At 36.9% G+C, this 24,265-nt stretch overlaps 1 protein-coding gene across 1 annotated transcript; it reads right to left on the bottom strand.

Moving 5' to 3' along the window:
* Positions 1-1,794: 1,794 nt before the first annotated feature.
* LOC100373029 (arylsulfatase B-like) lies at positions 1,795-17,031 on the bottom strand. Its single transcript, XM_006818276.2, has 7 exons — positions 16,699-17,031; positions 15,997-16,183; positions 15,624-15,799; positions 6,319-6,532; positions 5,104-5,344; positions 2,984-3,150; positions 1,795-2,413 (listed from the first exon to the last, which is right to left on the bottom strand). The coding sequence occupies exons 1-7, from the start codon at positions 16,939-16,941 to the stop codon at positions 2,148-2,150; spliced, it is 1,494 nt and encodes a 497-aa protein (XP_006818339.1). The 5' UTR covers positions 16,942-17,031; the 3' UTR covers positions 1,795-2,147.
* Positions 17,032-24,265: the final 7,234 nt, after the last annotated feature.

Raw genomic sequence — 24,265 nt, 5'->3', positions numbered from 1 at the left:
AATCATGGCGGACGCTTCGTCGAAACCTAGTTTATCCTTGAGTCTGTTGGTAACTATTTCAATACAGTTCTCTCCCGGTTTCGCTTGTATGCCACCGAATCTTAGGTTAAATTATCTCGAGTATCACGTAAGCCGAAGAGCATCTTTCTCGCAGTTTCGGTTCCAATATACTGATTTTGTTTTCAAACTCCGCCAGCTTACCGTCAACTACCTCGTGGCTATTATGCAATACTGCCATTCCTTCGGTTGTTTCGTTCAGAGTCCGCTAAAAAGCAGTCTGTTTTTGCTCCATTGTTTCTAATCTCACAGTAATCGAGTGTTGTTTTTCTTTAGGTTTTCTTTTAATTTTTCTTTTCCAAACGACTTAGAGAACTCCTTAGGAACGCCAGTGTCGTCAACCATGTTCGCTGCTTCACATTTTTCCCTGCCCCCCCCCCCCTCTATTCCAGAATCCTGCTCACGTGGTCCACAAAATTTTGCGGGCTGGTCGGCTGGCGCGGTTATATGGCTATTTGGATTTTGAAGGCTTGAGAGGCATATTGGCTTTCCAAAAATTACTTCAGATTGATTATTATGGTTTTACGAATCGCCCAAACTACTTCAATGTGAATACCATCCCGTGTTTCATTTAAAAAATCATGGAGACCACGGAGCGAGTCAGTCGAAAATTTCACTCACATGCTGGTAACCTTTGACCTCTAAATTAAATTAATTAAACTTTACTCTAATGTGTTTCATGATGCGAGTTGGGCTTTTCTTCACTTTTTACTTATATTTTCTGGAGAATATGCACTAGACCACCATACTTTCTTGACGTTTGCTCAAGTGACACTTGTCATCAGCCCAATGAATGATCATGATACACATTCTTCACAAATTGTTCATCCGTATTTAATCAGTACTAATCAAACACAAGACACCTCAGTTTGTGGAGGTTAGATCATGGACTGTGCAAACAGCTGTATCAACATTTGGAACGTCATGCATTGCGTAGGCTAGACCTTGTTGTAATTTATTTCGCCAATTGCGGTCGTGTTTATGTGTGCTGAGTCATTCCAAAAGCATGCCTTAAAATTACGTGCACCGAACATGACTACTATAACAACTGCAACAATAAAAGCAGTTTTCGAACCTTCTAATAGATACACGACGTGACATATAATAGGTATATCTATCCTCATTCGTCGGTCACTATCACAGTCAGCTGGCGCACACGTGATAATAAAATAAATACGATATTTACTATATGGGGGCCGCCATCTTGAATGACGCATAAAACTAAATAAGAGACAAGTTGTGAAACGCGTTTTTCAGATTCCTACAAATCAGGACAAAAATACCAATCTTTCACAAAAATACAGTCCGTTGGGGTTATATTAAGCCAACCGATAACAAAATTCGGCCGAATTCGTCGTTTTTGTGCGGAAAAATCCCTTGCATACGAACACCTAATTACGCGAAGAACATAGAACACTAAGCCGGGGTATTTGAAACTAAAAATTGGCATTCCAGCACAGCAGCCAATCAGCGACGGCCTAACGCTTAGATGACAATTTCGGTTATTACAAACACGTATTTACAATATTTAGATATTGTCCACTTTACATAAAGAGATTTAGATAAACTCTTAACTGGCCACATATTGTGATTATTTATGTGCATGTCTGATACCCGGATTACAATTGTAGATACACCGTTACAACTAACTAGACAACGTGCGAATGCATAAAGTATTATCCGGTCTCGTGCTTTCATTATTTACTGAGATATCTAATATAGTGTAGTACGTGTACATACTTTTTAAAGGGACATTCTCTTTATTTGATCAAACTATTAAACCAATGGTTTTGTAGAGAGCGAATATAATGCGCTTATGGTTAAATAGAATAGCAAATGTGTGGCATAAAGGGAACGTGCCTGATGTAAATAAACCATTTCGTTTTGCTTCAAGATGATATATAACAGGTGCCACATATAGTTAGATGTACTCTCTTTCACCTTTACAAATTTTCGACAATTTTACAGTTTTATTATTTAGTAACTGTATATATTTTTTTATTTCGTGTTCCAGAGTAATCCCTAAAATGCATTCGATGAATCGGTCGAAATCTGTGACGTCATTCACGAACCATGCTATTCAAATAATGTTATCTCCATGGTGACCATACGCCGCCATGACGAGCAGGATCGGCGAGTAAAATTTCCTGACTTGGGTCAAGAACAGGAACAGAAGTGTTATAGTAGTGACCAATGCGAGCCAGAAGGAAGCGAACTATGTCCGGTCTGTCATGAGAGTAGTCGTTTCTTTCGTTCGGATCCGCGACTACGTTGTATAGCTGTACAGAGTGCGTTCGTTTTGGGGGATGAAGATATTTGAAGCCAAATTCGACAGGAGTACCCCAGCTACCATTACCTTTTATAGAAACATAAAGATTATTGTTGTTTTTTTTGTTTACGTATACGTCAGACATAAATATACTTGTATATGACACACTTCACACAAACTAGTATGACACGCGTGCGTCATACGTAATTGCGAATGCGTTTTACTGTAAATTACAATGGCACACTGGGTTTTAATTTTGCTTATTTCGCTGACTGGAAAATGAGCTAAATTAAAAACCATAGGGCATAGCACACATTATCTATAAATCATAAAATCGTGACCCACTGAATATGCCTGAAATGCTAAATCAGTGAAATTTAAACCCAGTGAAAATTAGTCATTTTACAGTACATGTGCTACAATCGCGAGGCCAAACTGTTAACGCTATGTTATTTTAGTGCAATATTGCACGGCAGAATATATAGTTTGTTCGGGTATCCAACGATTGACCTAACCTTAACAATTGCGTTTAAATTCCCTATAAACAGTGAATTCTAGTGTAAATGTGCAAATCATTCTACAAATATAATACAGACATAGTACACATAGTTTCTTAACACCTCCTCAATAAGAACTAACAAAAACTTCATTGCTCACCGGGTGGTCCTGTAATAAGTTTCCAGTCACCAACTCTGATAGCCGCTCTTATTAAAACATTGAAACTATCATTGTCAGCGTACGGATCATCTTTAAAATGATGCGCCTTCGCTATCAGTGGGTCAATAGTCAGCAAGACTTCATCTCGAACAGACGGTGTACCTTGACTGTAGGAGAGTTAAGTTAACAGTTAAGTTGGTTAGTACTCACAAAGCTAATCGCAGTCATCGGTTGTAAGCAGTCGTAACATTATTTTGAATAATTAATACAGACTATTGGCTGAAACCAAGGTTATATTAAGGCATAGTTGTTCTCGTTAATGTTAGTGTAGTTTAGTGTGAATTAGACCTCAGACACTTTGCCTGAATTAAAAACAACAAATTGTTTGGCCTCAAGTGCCTGCAAGCCTTAATATCGTCATTTTCTTGTAGACCAATAAATTTCTGTAGGCTGGAATACATGTGACGTTCCCCTTGTTATAGACCACTTCACTAACGCCTAGTATGGTTCCAGTAAATACTCAATACCTATTCGGGTGATACAAATGCCGATGTATGCCGATGGTTAAATGTATCTGTGGAAGAGTAGACTATATGAGGGAAGGAATGGAATGGAACACGTCTCGGTACTCTCACTTTCAACGATATCTCAGCGACCATTTGCATTTTGGCAGCAAAAACTATTTCTATTTTGTTAAGGTATTTATTACATTTATGTATTCTGCAAAGCAAGAGTGTAATTAGTATTACTACAAATGTATGACACAGATGTATTTTGTTTTTTGAGAATACATTATATTGTTCCCGATCAGTTTATGGTATAGTCACTCAGTACGAGTCCATCTAAATAAAGTGCGGTGACATCATAGAGCTTTCTGGAACATTCAGCTTAAAAATACACAAATATGCGCTTGGTCTCGCACAGTACAAAATAAAAAAAAAGTTATACTCCGATTATACAGTAGTCACAATCAACCAGAAGTCAGTTTAGAGCCCGTCAAGTAGTCGAGAATCAGTCAAGACTGAGAGACAGACATACTAATGTAAAATATATAAGTCTTCACGAGTCTTTGGTATTGGGCTATAATAATGACGAAGGTAGCAATACAAAGATGTTGATTTCATTGGAGTCAACAAACTGAGAAACAAGATTGTCTGTAATTGTTAACCGGAGGTATTGTCATGCCAACTGAACAATTGGAATCGCTGCACTGAGTGACTAAATCCATACAAGGATTAGTCACAATAGAAAGACTAACTCTTTGTTAAGGTGGTTGTAATCATTTTTCGGTAGGAATCTGTGAACATTTTCTGTAATTTTTATATTAACTATCGTGTTGGTTCATAATTTCATCGCGCTAGTACAGAAACATTATTCTGTTTTTTTTCGCTGATCACATGGGTACAATTTCAGAGGCATATGGAAAGAGTCCAGCATATGGAAATAGAAGGCAGCATATATTCTGATCCGCGGAGTGGCGTAAAGCAGACAACAAACTTTGTTACATATTCGTGCTTGCCACGAAGAATATAACTCCATAATTAGTAGAGTTCAATATTGAATAAATCAGTGTTAAATGGCATAACTTTATATAAGCAGTGAAAAGTGCATGAATCACGTAAGATTCGAGCGTTGAGCGAACATGAGAACAATGTTTTGAAAATGTTCGGGTTAGTTTTCAAAATGACATCACCTAAAAATTACGTAATGTTATGAATTATCCATGAAGTCGTTCGACTATGATAAAATACAAGGATATAAATAAAAAAAAAACTATAAGGGTGACTACAAGACATTGGGGCATTTGTTCTTGTAAAATATTTCAACATGAAACATCACGAACTAATTATCATGAACGACCTCATAAAGATGAAGATTAATGAGGTCAATTTAAAGCGCGGTGGTCGTCGCGCAGCGCGTGTTCGAAATTCATGTAAATAAACAATGTATTTTACACGCGTTGTATACGTCGCTATGGGTCCCATATCGAACAGGACGCGGCACGACGACTGCCGCCCTTTAAAATATCGCCGTTAGACTAATTTGTTTCATTAACAAATTACCTCCAATCTTCTCCAATAATCCAGAATATATATATATAGTGCAACAAGGTGACTGACCTGATTGTTTCCCACTGATTGTAACCATCTAATGGTTTAGTGCCCATCAAATCGCCACCAGCCAATCGAACCAAGGTAGGAAGCCAATCAGTCATGTGTAGCAGCTCTCTGTTGACCGTGCCGCGGACTCTGCTGGGCAGCAATGGACTGGTGACGAATCCCACTCCACGGACACCGCCTTCATATAACGACGCTTTACTGCCTCTCAGAGGCCAGTTGCCACCAAGAATTCCGCCATTGTCTGCATGGGATAAAACCAATATTTGTGCGATGACAGTTTTGATTTGATAAGTGTTCCAGTGAAGCACACCACATCACGGAACACCAGCGCGTGTTAATAAACAATTACCAGAACGAAAACATAGATCTAACAAGGTTGAAGTTCCAAATTCATCGCCCCGTGTCGTGTTCTATGTTGGTACCACGCGACATATTTGTTTGAACTTATTAAATACGTCAATACCTGATAGTGTAATGCAAGCCTATTATAGCAGGCCAAGACATTAATTTGAAATATCTTGCACTTAATCAAAACGAATAAGCCCAAATACTTGCAACCTTGCAGGCATGACTTATTCCATCTGCTAGCATGAACAAACAATTAACAATACGTCATTTTAAGACCAGGGTTCCAGGTCACTTCGTTTCACACAGTGAAGGTGACATTTGATTATAAACTTGATATATATTTGTGATTAGCTACAAGGTAAATCAACTTGATGTTGATTTAATATCTGAGGGCATATTCTGTGTACTTTGAAAATGCGTGTTTTTACATTTTGACAGTGAAAATACAACTAGTGCAATAGGTGTTTATCAGCGTTTAGCTAAAACTTCTGTTTACTGAGTAAACATGGTGGGACAACCTCATGTAAATTATAGTAACAGTTAAACAGAAACATACATTCCAAAATATTTTTGTATATAATTCTAAAACTTGTTTTATTGTTGAGCTGATATAAGGTTGTAACATATGCCTAAAGCAAAACATGTTCAAAAAGAGTCACGAAACTTAATTCGGAGTCCCGGCCTTAATTTAAATTTAGAAGTAGTCGAAAACTTATATTTTTATAACCAAACCTAAAGACGCCCATTTGTGAAGATGTACATAAATACTAGTCTAGTTCCATCGGGTACAGTGGGAGTGCAAACAGATTACGGACCCGCTTATAAATATTCATACTACTATCTTTTATTTCGTTATATGTTACTTGCCTGTTGAGAATACAAGGACGCTGTTCTCCCATAAACCAGTGTGTTTCAAAGCGGTGACAACGCGACCGACAGCTTCATCCATGCATGTTACCATGCCTGCGTACTTTTGTCTGTCGGCGTTATTCGGAATGAGGGTCTTGTACATGTCTGCGTATCGTGATGGTACTTGCAGTGGAAGATGAATGGCTTGGAATGAGAGGAACAGAAAAAGAGGCTGCAACAAGAAAGCACGATGTATTTATCATATGTACTGTTCGTATATTCACCCTGTCATTATAAAGTCAGTCAATCTATCAGGGGGGAAATCTTCCTCTGAGGTTCTCCACACGTGCCAGGGGGGAAATCTCGTCTCGTCTCTATCGCGTCCCCTTGAGGTACGGGATCGGGAAAGTCACTTAAGCTTTACGGTCAAATAGACGCACACAACGAAATACGTTTCAACTCTCGTCTTAGTCGGTCAGTCGAGTACTCTATAAGACACAGCGCCCTGGGGAAAAGTCCCCAAGCGTATCACAAGGCTGACCCAAGACTCTCCCAAGACTGCGTCTTAGACTGCCTTAGACTGCCCCAAGACTGCGTCTGTCCTCGTGTACTCGCCAAGACCAACTCAAACAACTTTATTTACTTTCAAAACCTTGACCAATTACAAAGAAGTATAAAGACTCTAGGGCGTAACCTTCAATCATAAAGCCAATCACACTAAGTACTGGACACGTCATATCTTTTGATTAATCGTTCACTAAATTAATAACTGCGAATACCAACTGTCAGAAATAGTAGTCCGAATAGCGACGGTTATATCGTAATTAGTTCCAAATCACTGAGTCGAGTTCCGTCCAGAACCTCAAATGGGCCGAAACGATGACAGATATAACACAGCCATTCGCTAGTAATCAACTAAATAAGTCACTCAACAGATACGCAAAAACAAATTCATCACACATCCCTTCACTCAAACTGAGCCATGCCTCCAGGCATTGCACGTTCATAAATCAAAGATACCGTCATCTACTCATCACTCGTCATACGGGTTAAATACAATACTAACAAGTAACCTGTAGAATGCTGTGTGGGTCATATTTTTATATTGATTTTTGTTGCATTTGCAGCAAATAGTTACCAAACAATGAGAAATCTATAGGATTGAATATTAGACCTCTCAGGTGGCTTCACATGCATAGTTCAAGACTGCCCAACCGGTGCTTACACCAGGTTTTAGTTACAGCACCTAGACGGTCTGTGGTTACAACTTCATGTTCCGAGTAATCGCAAGAAATTGACATGACAATAGAAATTCATGAAAGACTGGCACTCCCATGCAATTAACAGCAAGTGAAATTCCTGGGATTGAAACATATATTTTGAAGTCACTGATGTAGGAAATGAAAAACTTCAAGTTGACATAAAGACGAGGTAGTTTATTTAATCAGTGCTCAACTAGATTATAATTAATTTGTTTATTTCAATTTCTCCTGAAGTCAAATAGAATACACTGGTGAAACACGGTAGTAACCGTGGGTGAAAGAATGTTTTGGGGTGTTGTTTACATTGTGTATGGAGTGGTAGGGTCGGGTGTAGTTTGTTCATTTCCAACTCTTATGAAGTCACGTAGAATTTCACTTAATTTATTTTTGCTGACATGTTTTCAAGCATTACATGTGAATCCAATTTTCACTGTGCTGTGTCTCAATAGAGTATGAGGGAAATGGAATTTTCACTGAAATTTATTTCAGGGGAAAAATGTTTTTAGTGATAATGAAGTATTATGACAGAACCCCATACCCTCGCCGTGGCTTTCAATGCATATGGAAGTTATTTTCACGAGTGATGCGGTGTATCCTGCTGCCGTACTTTCACGAGCGAAGCCACGGGGAGGGTGTGGGGTTCTGATATTATTACATATGTCCCATATTTTATTATTTGATGGTAAAGAAAGAACGTGCAACAAACCGGGATAGAAATTTAGGTCGGGGAACCCAATTGACAATTAATATGCTCCAAGACAGTACTGCGACCTAGCAACGCGTGTCAGTGTAGAACGCGTGTCATTGTACGTGTGAAAATAAAATAATCAGACGTCTGATTTGAGTCATTGTCCGAATAAATAACTCGTGGATTTTTAAGCGCGGTGGTAGTCGCGCAGCGCGTGTTCGAATTTCTTGTAAATAAACAATGTATTTTACACGTGTTGTATATGCGTCGCTATGAGCCCCATATCGAACAGGACGCGACACAACGACTGTCGCCATTTAGTTGGGACCACGATAGAACCAGAACTTAAACTGGGCTACTACGATAAAATTATGTTAAAATTAAAAGTTCCTCCACAGATGCCGTGCAACTGCGGTACTTCACTGATGGAATGACTTTCGTTGACATCGATCGTCGCTGACTCGTGAGCTGCACATTACAACTTCGTTTGTGATGTTGCTTGCTGGTCGTGGATAGACTGAGTCTTGGTTACCGGTAAATGTTGCTCATTTGGCGTTGGTAATCTTTATTTGGAATTGAGTAACGCCGCAACGTCGCCAGCAGAAACCTCCTGGTATCTCGAAGTTGACAGTTGCAGCTCCATAGTAGTAATCGCTGATTTTACTGCGGGTCCAGGCTGCGGGTGAATCTTCCGAGAGTCCTTTAAGATTTATAAAACTCAGTTTCCAGGTGGTCAACATACATTAAGTTCTCCCAATCCTAGTTTTCTATGTGATGTACATGTAACATGCCAAAAATGCTGGTGAATGATTTGAACCTGACAAAAATAGCAGACGGAAATGTGTTTACAAAATAAAAATAGTTCGGTAGCCAATGAAAATACCATGTTCATTTGCATATCGACCGTGAAAATACCGAAAACATTATTGCATGGGTGATATGCAAATTAGTTTTAGTCAAAATAAGTGACTGCCTATAATTACCATTACCGTTGTTCAAATTTCATTTCACTCGGCAAGTATATTTATGTACCCCAAGGGGAAAATATCGTACTTCTAAATATTGTTTATTTCGGCTATATTTCGAAAAACGGTACTCCTGAAGGGACTACTTTATTTGCGCTCAGACCTCATTTGCACTTGCATTTGCATAATAATGTGAGATGTAGACACACCCTATTATAGTAAAATATCTCTATATCCACTAGAGGGACTGTGTTATATCCTATAATAGGGTGTGTCTACATCGCGCATTAAAATCTCCATATAACATTAGCGCGTAACAAAGATTGTGATGAAGGAAAGAGTGGTATAAACAAATATCAGTGATTACTTGAAATAGATACCAGGAAGGGAGGGGGGTAAAAGAAAAGTTATATAACATTTTATTATTCAATAATTTATTAAAATACATAAGTTTGCCCAACTCCCTGTGATACAACACCTCAGACATAGCTCATTGTACTCGGCTTGAGTGTGGGCACACAGTTACTATTTGAATTTTTGATATCTGTTTTCATTAATGAGAAAGTTGACCCCAAAGTTAGAGTAACTGTTCACCAGGAATGGCTTTTTAACTCTTCTGTGATTTTTTTTGGCTTGGCTGATTTTGTTCATACTTGACAAGCAGGTCGTACCATCACTAATTGGAAAAACAATCCTGACCCACCGCTACCATGCCAACAGCCAAAATCTGTTTTTTGAATACTCTCGCCTCAAATTTATTACCTCCTACCAGTCTTGTAACAGCAGTGGCCAAATGATCATGCCTTTTATTCTGGCTACGTTGCGCACTGGTAAGAGATCACCGGCGCCGACATTGTTACACTGTATCAACGTAATCCCAACGCAACTTTAAATAAACTGTAAATGCTGCCTCCAATCTAGAAAATACTATCGCAAAACGGTTGGAAATAATACATTTAACGGCTGAATACGTCCTAGCAATAAAATAAAGTGACTTTTAAAGACTGAATGTTATTTTGGGAACCTCGTATAAGGTGCCCGGTTTTAGTTATAAACCGACGTTAGCTTCACGACGTTCATGTCCTACCATGGTAACAGCCGAAAACATATTGCTTGTTTTTTACCGGCTTGTTTTCATTGGCAACCGAAATATTTTTATTTTGTGAACAAATTTTCATCTGCTATTTTTATCCAGTTCAAATCGTTCAGCAACATTTTTGACATATTAGGTGTACATCACATGGAATACTACGATTGAGAGAACTTGATGTATGTTGACTGAGTTTTATCATTGTACGAAGTACCAGGAGGCTTCTGCTGGCAACGTTGCGGCGTTACCCAGTTCCAAATAAAGATTACCAACGCCAAATGAGCAACATTTTAACTGGTAATCAAGATTCATTTAATCCATGACTAACAAGCAACATCGCAAACGAAGTTGTAGCACGCAGCACTAGTAAGTCATCCCGTCAGTGGAGTATCGCAGTAGCACGGCATGTTTGCCTTCAGCATTGTATGCAAACGAATCACGTGGTGTGCCGTTCTCGTTCAAATCCGGGATTCGATCAATAGGGGAGTTTCAGTAAAAAAACACATTACAAATCATGCAAGTTCAACATTTTCAAACCAATATACTAAAACAGAAATGCTCAGCGATGCAAAAAAGGATAGATATTACTTTTCAGTATACACATCTCTGATTATACAATCCCTCACATATTCTACTCCCAATTATTCCTGCGTAAAATGGAATAGCCTCTTTCCATGTTGACATTCTCAGTAAAATCATGTGATAGGCTGTTACAATTGGCTGTTACATACTATTTCGCCGGTCTGGAAAATGTGTTTAATTAGCTCTCATTCAAGCGACAATGCACATTTCCCAGTGGGAGTGAACCTAGCTCGAATCTGCCATTAAAAAATAGGGGTGTTTTCAGCAAAAAACGAATAATCCTTGAGTGCACACAATACACTGATTTTTAGAACAAATCTTGAATTAGTTACAGCAGCAGAATACCACAGAAATATCAGACGAAACATGAAAACACTATATATTGTATTTTGGCCTGAACCCTCTCTATTGCAATTCCAGGGATTATCCCCATATGTGCAACCATTTTCCACCTTCGTATCACCCAACCCTGAAAACAAATTCTTAATACCACGCTGAAGCGTTTGGTAATAAAAGGTATAAATCAAAAGAGTAAAACACACTGATTAAATACAATCATTATAATGTCTCAAACATCAACGGTTATGAATCTAAAAACAAGGGAAAGGCTACCAATAGGCCTGCTTTTCTCAAAACGGTTCGCTGAGGTAACCCTTCGCTGCACTGTCTCCCGTTACTAAGGTTACAAACTCTATATCAAAAGGTCAAAAAAAACTAAGGCGTGGCGGTGTAACCAAGCGATCAGCCAAGCGCTGCAGTCGACAGCATGATCACGTGATTACCAGGGATGCGTCTCTTGGTTAAAGCATTGCAAAGCGGTAACTAATAAAGAATGAATAAACAAACTATTAATCAAAGTCCTGTCATATACGCTTATAAACTTCAACTGAACTCACAAGTCGTTAATCTAAACAAAAGTCATACAGGCGTGGAAACGGAATACAAAGACAAAGCCGCTATCATAAAACATTACTCCTCTGGCAATTAAGACGGGAAAAAGCTAAAACGATAGACACTACTAAGTCACATATAATCCTGTAAATCATGAACAAAAGCTTGCGTTATCAAACAATACGTATATAAGCGCACCACACTCTCATCTCAAAAAGACATTAAAAAACGTTACAAAGGTGCTCTCAACTCAAATCAACTCAAAAAGCATCGGAAGTATTCCGAAAACAACACGTAAACTACAATAACTCTTAAAACGTCGATATCTCTGTACATCGACAAATCTCAAAACTCTTAAAACTCTTTGGGGCATTACTCTCCCCATCATATTCCGTACTCATAAACTTATTAAAACACCATAAAACTTCACAAAACTCAAAACACTGTGTTGCAAATACTTGTCCACTGAAACGCGCTTAAATCGTTATAAAGGACCTCGCACGTCACTAAATATCACTTCAAAACTAAGATCTGGGCGCTCACATACATACAATTCAATATCACAAAAAACGTTCAGAAAAACGATAGGAAAAGCAAGCAATACATTACATACTGAACAATAGTGTTGGGATTCTGAAAAAGGAGTTCAACGTCTTGAGTTACACAGTGTCAGTTACAGTGTCCAGCGAGCAGTTCTCTAAGCAATACACAGATAGCTAAAGTTCTAATTCAAAGTCTATATAGCGTCTCTTCTCTTTCATCGCGTTAGTCCAAGTCGTTCTTTTTCATCTTCTTGTCTTTAATGTCGCTCAAGTCTTGATTATACAGTCCTATTCGATACTTATCCTTCCTAAGGGGCTCCGAAGTCTTCATGTCCTCAGCGTCGTTCATCGGTGCCATACTGTTAACGGCGTTAGTCGTCAAGTGCGGTTTTGTCTCTGCCATCGAGCTGCTAGTTCGGTTCGCAAGAAAGACACACCTTCGCCATTTCACTTTTCTTCACAGGATGTCAATGTGTGTTAAAAACCTGCTCGGGTTCTCCACCACGTATCAGGGGGAAAATCTCACAAATCTATGAATGTGTTCGGCATGACCACCTTTACCTTCTTCGCCATGTACAGGATAAAATCTGTAATCTGATCTGGAAATTACGGTACGGTAATTTTATGGTACCATGTACATTTTGGTTACAAAATTCATACATCACAAAAAATAACGTGGAAATAGCCATTGAAATTTTATTTTTGTCCTTAATTAACATAATAATATATATACATGGGTAAATAATATACACTTTTTCTATTTCAGATTATTTATTGCATGTAGTAAAGAGTGTCTCTCTTAGTTGCATCGCTGTAGTTACCTACGCATATTATTACATATACTATACATATCTTAGTGTATTGTCATGATTTATATTTCTGCTTCTTGGTAGTTGCACTGACATTCACTGATAACGGCTGGCTGATAAGGCCAGATGGCAGGACTGGCTGAGATCTGTCGACACGTTCGTATGAGCTTGTTGTTTTCAAGCTTATGCGGCATCTTGGAGGATATATAGCCAGAGTTCAGAACTAATGATGTATATGAATGTCAACTGTGGAATGTTATTGCAAGACCATTGGCGCCTATAAATATAAGCTGACGTTGACATGATGATAGTAGTTTTCCTAATGTAGTAACGATTGATCAATTGTGTTATGACGTGTAAAACTTTCGTGTGATTGGCTGTTTGTTTGGAGGCAACGCCTTGCTGCTTTGGTACTTCCTTGTAATTGGCTAAGAAGTTAATTAAGTTAATAAATTTGAAGCTGTCTTGGCGAGAGAGCACGAAGCAGTCGGAGAATCGAAGGTGACACGAATTGAGCTTCTGTTTTTTTTGTGAGTCCAACGTGGAGAACATTCGAATCCCGGGTACCTAAGTGAAGGGTTTGAAGACATCAAATTTACCCATCACAGTCTTATGTAATTTGTTTACTATTTAACGCTTTGGTGCTTGATGAATTGCGTTACACGTGGTTTGTGTTTATAACGCCTCAGTTGTCTTATTGCAACTACTAACTTATAATATAGTAAACATTGCCAAAACAATATAAAAGGAATGAAAAATGTTTTATAAACGTTAAACCCAGCAGCTGTTACTTAAATAGTTGTGTTTATTATGTCAAATACTATATGATATACTACATGGGGGTACCTAGCCTCTGCAAATTTAGCACATATGTCTCCCCGTAACGCACGGGAACGGGTTACATTTTTGGTTCAAAGCTTTAGTATTTGCTTATGCATTTTCACAAACTAACTACCAGCAAAAAACTATCTCTCAGTTCTCAAGCGTCATCTCAAATACTTGTTGGTTAAGAACAAAAATGTGAACAATCAAGGTCATAGTATATATACGTGTTCTCAATTGATTTAATCGCCTTCAAACACACATGAATCTAATGTGACTCGCAAGACAAAATGTCATGGTCAGAATATGATTGCATATGTACGCAATCGAATATGTACGAATGGAAGTGGTAAATATGTACCGCCTTGAACAATACACACATTACTCATGTGTACCACAATGCTGGATTTTAAGGTCATTGCCACTAAACACATTTTCGGCAACAAATACAAACACAAGGCTTAAATTGGGGAGAAACACATGCTATTCATTCCATACCAATTCGGTGGGTCTATATTTTGTCCATGTACTTTCCAGATGACAGATGACGAAACAGCTGTCTGTAGCATCAATTTTGATTTAGCGTAGTGATATATGGTACTTTTCATCACTGTTTTCATGGTACATTAATAACCATGCAAATATTATCTCATGCAGGATTGGGTCAACACTGGCGGATGACGTAACATCTGGTTGTAGGATTAGTAAATATGATTTTCATTTAGCATGGTATTATATCACACACAACTGACGAAAACAATAATATTATTATTTCTATGTATTACAAACCTCCGGCTTATATACTGAGTGAAATGAAGCAAAAATACAATAATAACTGAATTTATGATAACAGACGATAACTATTATGTACAAACTGGCATAGATTCAATAACTGTTTTTTTTTTCTGTCTTCCGTTTCTTCTTCTCTCATGTGGTTGTTTTCGTTCGGTGCCAAGGAATAGCAGCTCGTTCATCCTACCTCTATTGTCCGGGTTGTCTTTTTCACGGGCACTATTCCTTCCACAAGCGAGCTTGTTCAGTGTCGTGTCAAATATAGAATGAACCTTACTCAATTTTGAAGTTTTTTGGGCCATGTCAAATCGTAATAATGCATCTTTTACTTGTGTTCAGTTTTTGCAAGAAACGCTTTTCTTGAAGTAAAGCTCGCACAGATACCCCAGGGGTGGCCTAAATTGAAAACTAAACTTTTACTATCGAACATTATAGCACACGTCCCTCATACAATGAATCATCTGAAATGGGTCAAGGTCCCAAAATGATAAATGGTAATTATTCTTTATATGTTTGGGGTACTGGTCCTTCTTCAGCTGGAAGTGAATTATATAGTGTGTCTCTTTCTCTCAGTTAAACAGTTTTATATTCGCGAAAAGGCAAAATTCGAGAAAATAAAACACGCGAATATTTTGTTTCGCCAAATCCAGGCATTCAAAGTATCCAACCACTTCTACATCAATACAGTATACAACAAAATAACAGAGTAGGTAGATAGTAACACATTACAATCAGTGGTAGTCAATTTGCGACAAAATATATTTATCTAAGCCTAAAAAAAGCTAAATTTATGTTTTGAGTGCATTATTCTTTGTTTTAGATATTGTTTAGTGGCATGAAACCGTTTGTAGTTTGTCAGTAAATGTACAATGTTACTTACTACTTCTGGGTTATGCTTCATTATAATAATCTGGGCCTCATCTGCAAACACGTGGGTTGAATATTGACCAGCATACTTTTGAGCGATGACGTCATTATTTCGTCGAAAATCCCAGCCATGATATATTCCAGTACTGATATTGTGATAATAGTAATCGGCCATGCCCTGATAAAAACCTGCAAATTGGTTCATCACGTATCATTCTGCATTTAAAGCGTCTAGCACCACGTGCTTATGAGTGTCAATGTTTTACAAAATAACTATTTACGATAAATAACTACACAATGTGTATAACAAATTCGACGGCTAACACAAAACTCAGCTAAACTTTTGTTTGCATATTTATTCTAATACATATACAAAATGTACTTGCCCATAAATGTATCGAATCCTCTGTAATTCGGTAAACATTCTTTTCTGTAAAATCCCAGATGCCATTTCCCTACCATGTGAGTGGCATATCCACGTTCTTTTAACTTTTGTGGTAAAATGGTTTCGTCGATGGGTAAACACAGTGGTTGCATCATATCGATGGTACGATGTTGTAATCCAGTGTGAATCTATATTAACATTAAGTATTTCATACTTTTGTTTTGTTTTAATAAAATATGTACATAATTTTAATATTTTGATTGAAAACTTTACTTTGAGTTACTGGAACGTTACTGTGCTTACGCATTTGAAGAGCGGCAGTCGTCGTGCCGCGTCCTGTTCGACATGAGACTCATAGCGACGTATACAACGCGTGTAAAATACATTGTTTATTTACATGAAATTCGAACACGCGCTGCGCGACGACCACCGTGCTTTAATACATTAATTATTAATCTAGCAAATGGGTGATAACTTCTTGGAACACATAAACTGTGCTTCATTTCATTTCAAATAGAAAAGAAGATCACTAATCAAAAATAGTTCCGTAACTTTTCCGTAAAGGTTTGTTGTTTTAAATCTCCCATTTTGCTAGAGTGAATGACATTCAGAACAAATTTAATGTGTTCATCAAAACAGTATGAAAGACGCCAGCATATGTGGTAATACATTATACAATCATCATTTTATATGTGGTACATACCTCGTATCTACCAGACAATAACTGACCTCTCGATGGCGTACATAACAACGACATATAATAGTTGTCTAGTTTCACCCCCTCTGACGCTAATGCGTCGATGTTTGGTGTTTTTATAACGGAACCATGATAGCCAACATCGCTCCAACCCAAGTCATCGGCGAGGATGAATATTATATGCGGTCTGGATGACGACACGAGTGTACAAGATGAAACAAGTAAGAGCGAGTGTATTGCACCGAGCATGACTATTTTAACATCACGCTATACAATCTGCTACTGAGTAATGAAGACACACAGCTGCAGTAATCAATTTGACTACGAACAGTCGAGTTTACGCATATGGGTTTTCAACACCCGCAAGCGTCTCGTCACATTTCACCAGCCGCATGAGCGTTTTGCCACTAGAGGGCGCCATTTACAGGAAAGTCGAATCCGGATCACAGTGTTCGGAACATCAATTTTAGGACAACGAAAGGTACAGCTAAGTGTCATATTATTTTCGTACAGCATGTTCAGATAAATTCCATATTTATTTTTTTTCATTCAAATAACGACAAGTCATGTATTCTTCGTCAAATGTCTACATCCATTAATATTTCATATTAATAATGTTGTCGCTATTTTAACTACTGTAAGCCCCTCATTACGTGTATGAGTATCTGATGAATTTGACTTGGGTTGAATTTTGTTTTACAACAAAATAACAAAGATGATTATAAAGGCTAACAATCACCCCTCTCTTTCTAGGTGACATAGTTTATCAATAAACGAAAAACGTGAAGGGATTAAAGGTTTTATTTCAAGCACATGTTAGATCCAAATATTTGTCAAAACCAAATATCTGTTGATAGGGAATAGTTAATTATTGTATTGTGATGATATTCTTATATAATTGCTTTTATTTTAATTCAAACTATTATATATTTCAAATATATGTATAAGTTTTGAAAGATTATTGTAATGGTTGCTTGTTAATATGTTTTATCCAAAACGTTGCTATATTACTAAAATCTGCTTCATGTCTTTTATTTCCAAGTAGGTCATTCACAAGTCTCAATGTTATTATAATATGAATAATATTGTACCTTATTGGCTGAAATCAAACATGTGGATTCTCAACCCTGGCAAGACGGAAATCACTCATTATTCATCGCGCTTTAAAAAGAACATTGAGATGTTGAACTCATTGATAATCGGTGGGTCTGACATAAATTTTTTTAGCTCAGACCGTAATCTTAGATTTCATTTTGAAACTGATGGTGATTTGGGGCACCATATTAATCAGATTTGTAAGTCAGCTTACTTTGCACATTACTGTATTAGTAGAAATCGAACTCTATTGGATAAAGCGGCTACGATGAATTCAATAGTCCATGCATTTGTGACATTAAGATTAGACTACTGTAATATTATATTTAATGGATGCCCTCAATTTCAGTTAGACAAACTCCAATCTGTTCAAAATGCAGCAGCCAGACTAGTCAATTGTAAAAAAAAATCTGACTACAATACATCTACACCTTATAATTTGCATCGGCTACGCATTTAAAGTACTGTTGACTGTCTGTAATTTTTTTAATAATTCTGCTCCAATTTATTTATGTGACTTGTGATCATAGTCTCGGTCATCTAACACTGGTCTTTTTTTATTGAAAAGACAAAATTAAAAATGTACCACAAAGACATATGGTTGGCGTTCTTTTGGTAATTATGCCCTCCTTTTGAAATGAACTTCCATTCTCCATTTGTCAGTCAATCAAAATCAATGTTTTTTAAGAGAAGTCTGAAAACTCAACTTTTTAGAAGACAGTTCTCCGATTTTAATGGTAATGTCATTTTTAAAGTATTTTGAAGACTTTTAATTTAATTTGTTTATAATATTGTTATTTTTGCTGTGATTTGTATTCATGTTTCGTACAGCGGTGTGTGACGTAAATATTACGTAATATTATTATTAATATTCCATTGTGACAATGTGATAAATGTCCGATGCTCTTAATTTTGTGTATCTGGGTTATGTTTTTTGTAAAAAAAAAATTGTCAAACAGTTTGGTTTTGGTAAAAGCATGGTAAAAATGTACAAGTAAACGATAATTTCAAATTATTGTTATCGACACTAAGGTTAACGCTGTCGTCTATGGGAATTCTATTGGTGTTACTTTCCCTCATGTTCACAAATTGGCCCTCCAAAATCTGCCCGACAACTTTATTTTCTGTAGCCTTGTTTATTGTTTATTGATTCATCCAAATTTGTGTCACTTGTTAAGAAGGGAGTTAAACACAAATGTAACATAATTTGTTATTTCTAATCAAAAAGCATAATTTTAGCTATATTAAATTCCAGCGTACAGATATATGTATGTTTTTTTTTTAAATAAGCAGAATGACACGATTGGCTCGACAAGCAAGATACGACAATTATCTCACTTTAATTCACATATTACAGATTAATTGACTGATGGACCCAAATGACAGGTACTTTTAAACTCATTACTCTCATACATATAATGATAGGGCGATTAACTTTTTTTAACAGTCATTTTTTACATACGGGGATTAAGCATTAAATATTCCCTCCCACTGAAATGATACAAACAAAATAAGCAATCCTACATCAATAGTGTAATTTCTATAGAATACAGAACTTTAAATAGAGACGTGGATTTATGTAACAGCTGTGAGTGATTTGTACTTTTTTCTATCGGTATAATTTTGCCCCATTAAATTTATGCAAACGGGCAAACCACAAAACACGGGAAATTAAAAGCACGCGAACATCGTGTTGCCGAATCCACATATTCAAAATATTCTATCATAATTACATCAATATACTCAATAGTTTAATCTACAAAAAAACTAACTGCGCGAAATTCGAACAGACAAAAATAAAATGGCCGCCTACGTTTTTTGTTACTTAACAATGTAGTTTGATGTGGGGGTATCGGTGTGTCTTGCTTCCAAAATATTTAGCTAGCGTAGTAGAACCGGAAAATAAGCTCTATACCACATGCTTTGTTCTACTAGATCACATACATAAGAAACGCAGTCAACTAAGCTCACATACAAACAACAAATAGTGTACTAACTCACTATTACTTAAAGCGCGCGGAGGGGTCGTCACCTGCGCGTGCGCGGGAATTGAGGCCCGAGCGACGATAACAACGCATGATAAAAACGCAAACGTTCATAGGTAGACGTTTGTTCGTAAACAACGACACGCAATGGCCGTTTGCCGTATGCGTATGTAACGACTCCCCCGCTTTAACGGGAAGAAAGAACTCCTTCTATGTGTGAGATGTTTCTAGTAAATCTACGATGTTACTCACTACTTCCGGTTTATGCTTCATGATGATAATCTGGGTCTCATCTGCAAACACGTGGGTTGAATATTGACCGGCGTAATTTTGAGCGATGACGTCATTATTTCTTCAAAGATCCCAGCCATGGTATATTCCGGTACTGATATTGTGATAATAATAATCGACCAGGCCCTGATAAAAAAATGCAAATTGATTCACCGTAGATACACTTATCAACACTTACCATTCTGCATTGAAAGCGTCTAGCACCACGTGTTAAAGCGGGGGAGTCGTCACCTACGCATGCGTCAGGTGGCCATAGCGTGTCATTGTTTACAAACAAGCTTCTAACCTATGAGCCTTTGCGTTTTTAGCGTGTATTGCTATCGTCGCTTGGGACTCAATTCCCGCGCGTGCGCAGGTGACGACACTCCCGCTTTAATTAGTATCTTCTTACTGTCAATAATTAATTTCTAACGTTACAAAAACAACACAATGTATACAACATTATATATTTGTTTCTTCAATGTTTGTGTCTATAGTCACATACATGCTTGCATAATTATTATAATCAATGCATATACAAAATGTACTTGCCCATAAATGTATCGAATCCTCTGTAATTCGGCAAACATTCTTTTCTGTAAAAACCAAGATGCCAATTCTCTACCATGTGAGTGGCATGTCCGCGTTCTTTTAACTTTTGTGGTAGAATGGTTTCGTCGATGGGTAAACATATCAATGGTACGATGTTGTAATCCAGTGTGAATCTAACATCATAATTATGATTGTGTCAATACAATAAGTTCACAGTTTCAATATTTAACGGGAAAGGTATATTTAAATTAATGGAACCCAAAATATTACCGTATTTCCCTTCAACTGGTGGGTGAAATTCCACTGTTACTAGCCTCATGAATATTTCATTTATTACTTTTGAATAATTGGTATACAGGTAATTGTGATTGGTAATTTGGCTCATCGTAATTTTGTATTTAATATCAGTTACCTTCCCAAATAAACCGGGTTTAATCCCGGCATATGCAACATCTAACGTGGGAAATTCCCCGCCTAAGATTAACTCAATCATCACTTCAATATTCGGTACGTACCGAATATCTGCCAGACAATAACTGGCCTCTCGGTGGCGTACATAACAACGACATATAGTAGTTGTCTAGCTTCATTTTTGGTGTTTTTATAACGGAACCATGATAGCCAACATCGCTCCAACCCAAGTCGTCAGCGAGAATGAATATTATATGCGGTCTAGAGGAAGACACGGTAAGTAAAAACGAGTGTAATGCCCCAACCATGTATATTTTAACATCACCAACGTGTGTTATAATCATGTGATACGATCTGTGACAGTGTAATAAATCCGGCAGATTGTCATCAATCTCCTTTTCCATGAATATCACAGTTCAGCTCATACGGTTTTATTAAGCGACAAATATTTTGTGACAGGTCAATAAATACTAATAGGATTAACAGTTGAAAAAAGATATTATGATGTTATTATGTTATTATTATACATCTGTCACCGTAACGCCATAGGTTACAGCGTGCTGTAATTTTGCGGTATTTTACGGGGTATTTTTATACTACCATATTTGGAAATGCGAATTCCAAATATGGAATGATTACGCGCGTAACCGTCCTCTAATAATAAAAACAAACATGGCTGCTACCAGGATTTGACCGGACTCCATACAAAGAAGTTCGCTGATTCCGTTCTAAACTTTTTGAATTTCGGCATTTCCATGATGTATCCTTGAAGAGAAAAGATGCATAATAATAAGGTTATTACGAAGATACATCAAAGTATGCACTCAGACAGTACGCTGTCGCATCGACCTCCGCTGCGCGTCGGTCGATAACCTTATATTATGAGCATACCGCGAAATATTCACAAAGGCAGTACGGCGATTGTTCAGAATAGCGCATATTATAATAGCGCATCTGGCGACGAAGCCTTTCTGTAACATTAATGAGAGAAGGAATTAGCATTACAGAGTCTGTATTTTGTGGAGTTGTTTCATAACAAATTTACAATATCAAAAGAAAAAAGCGATTACGTAACTATTGCAGTTGATTGTCTCTTAGTCGGTTAAGTCTGATATTTGACAATTTAAACTGTAGCAGTATGTCGTTACGTCACAGGCTTTATTCCTTCCAAAATAGTGTAACAAAAGTTTTAGTGTTTTGTATATAAATATCGAATCGTTGAGTTGTCATTTTGATGGGTTTCTAGCTTTTCTTGCTTCACTGAACTTTTGTCTTCCATTAACATGTATATCCGTAACTTCCAATATCAAAACGTAAACAAGAAACCTGACTTCAAATATATATAAATAAAGAGTTCAATGCATGTTTTTTTGTAAATATTGGCACAATACTCTCTGCAAATATAAATTCTGATCTCGATTTTACATTATATCTATCGAACAGGTTAACGAATTTATTTTATTTATTTTATTTTTTATCAGATTACACGTGTCGATGTTGAATGTGAAATTAAACTACGTGATCCAAGAAAATATTGTGGATATTTGTCAACCACTTGCTCATATAATTTATATTTCACTTCCCCCCCCCGGGAATCAAGTTGCTAAAGTTGCCCCGCAAATTGGTAATTATAGGTCTATATATATTAAGAAAGAGAGAAATTAAAAATGTTGAATAATTTCCAATTTGGCTTCAGGAAAAACGTAACACAATAATATCCTTACTTGACTTGACACTTACGATCATTAACCATCTCAATATCATCTGCATATGGTATGCTTTGATCATTAATTACCATATTTACCTAATGCAAAAATGGAGTGGTTTTACAGTTACATTTTTAATAAATAGGGTTGATTATATTACATATCTTTTTAAACAGCTTAGATTTTTTGTATATATGTAAATTGTAAACTTACCACTTGATATTCAATTTAAAACATGACAATTTAGCAAGAAAATAATTTTGATGTTGATTTTATATTCATATATACAACAGTCATTTCTTAAATCAATTTGTTCGTTCAAAGGCCAAATTCATCGTTGGAACTCATTAGCAATGTCGATAAAAGAGAAACGACTTTAAAGGCGCTACTTACTAAATTGCAAATTCAATAGGTGGCATATGAAATAATTTATTATCTATAATTGACTACATAATTGATAGGTAATGCTTTGAACGATTCCATGTTATACTTGTGGGACATAATGTTTTATTAGTTCAAATAAATCTATTAATTATGTTCCTCACCATTATTATTCTGAATGTTGTTTTAGTATTATGTTAATTGCGTTGTTCACGGTGAAGATAGGTTATTCGACAAACAAGCACAGAGGACAAGAAATATACAGGGGACACACAAACAAAACAAACAACACACTGTCAAATTGGTAAGAGAGATACATGGACCTCAAGGCACAAACCAAGAGTTAATGACATGTCATTGATTCTCAGCAGGGCATAGCTGACCATTGAAGGTATGTATCCATCCGATGTTTCCTTTGTTTTCATACCCATTTATATCCAAACAACTGCAACAGATAGCAGTTGATACAGTTGCCTTATTAACTATTTTTTTTTCCATACGGAATAATCAGAAACTATTATATTCATATCGAATTGCCATATATGTGCTGCTGCTGTTTTTAAAATCTGCGGCATTGAAAAAAAACTTAGTTTCGTATGTGTCTAACTAATTGGATTACATCACTTACAACTCGTATTGCTAAAAAAAAGGGGTTTCCAATCACCCGATACTTTCTAGGTGATAAATACAAGTGAATATATAATATATTCTGGAATCTAGCATTTGGTTTTCTGCGTGATTTTAATAGGTGATTGGCGGTAAGTGATGACAATTTAGATTTGACTGTAATTCTCAGTTATCCTTTTCCCATTTTGGAATGTTTCATTTTATTAATTCGCTAGAGAGGGGGGCGTCTCGGTTACTTGCATTTACAGTCGACGGCGAACCCAGCAATAAATGATAACAGATAAAAGACGAGCGCCAACTACATTGTTGCAAGCCAGGTCTCTTATTAGATAAAGTATTTAGCTGCTCAAAAGTTAACGGTTCTTTCAGATCTAACACCTCATCCGAAATGCGAATACGGATGGACATTGCACGATTCAGCGCCGGCCCCAAAATAGACTATCACAAACACATTCAAGCACTTCGAAAAGGAAATAACTCTTTAATTTGAATAATAATGACAGTGAACGGAGATTCAACAAATTGTGTGGCTGGAATATAGTCACG

Source organism: Saccoglossus kowalevskii, chromosome 13 (assembly GCF_978046115.1).
Source record: "Saccoglossus kowalevskii chromosome 13, keSacKowa6.1, whole genome shotgun sequence".
NCBI classification, from domain to species: domain Eukaryota; kingdom Metazoa; phylum Hemichordata; class Enteropneusta; family Harrimaniidae; genus Saccoglossus; species Saccoglossus kowalevskii.
This window is presented reverse-complemented; position numbering and strand designations above follow the sequence as displayed.

Coding starts and splice junctions, on each gene's coding strand:
- LOC100373029 (XM_006818276.2), bottom strand. CDS start 16,941: ATGCTCGGTGCAATACACTCGCTCTTACTTGTTTCATCTTGTACACTC. Junction 16,184..16,698: donor TATTGTCTGGTAGATACGAG/GTATGTACCACA, acceptor ATGTTAATATAG/ATTCACACTGGATTACAACA. Junction 6,533..15,623: donor TGAAGCATAACCCAGAAGTA/GTAAGTAACATT, acceptor TTCTTGTTGCAG/CCTCTTTTTCTGTTCCTCTC.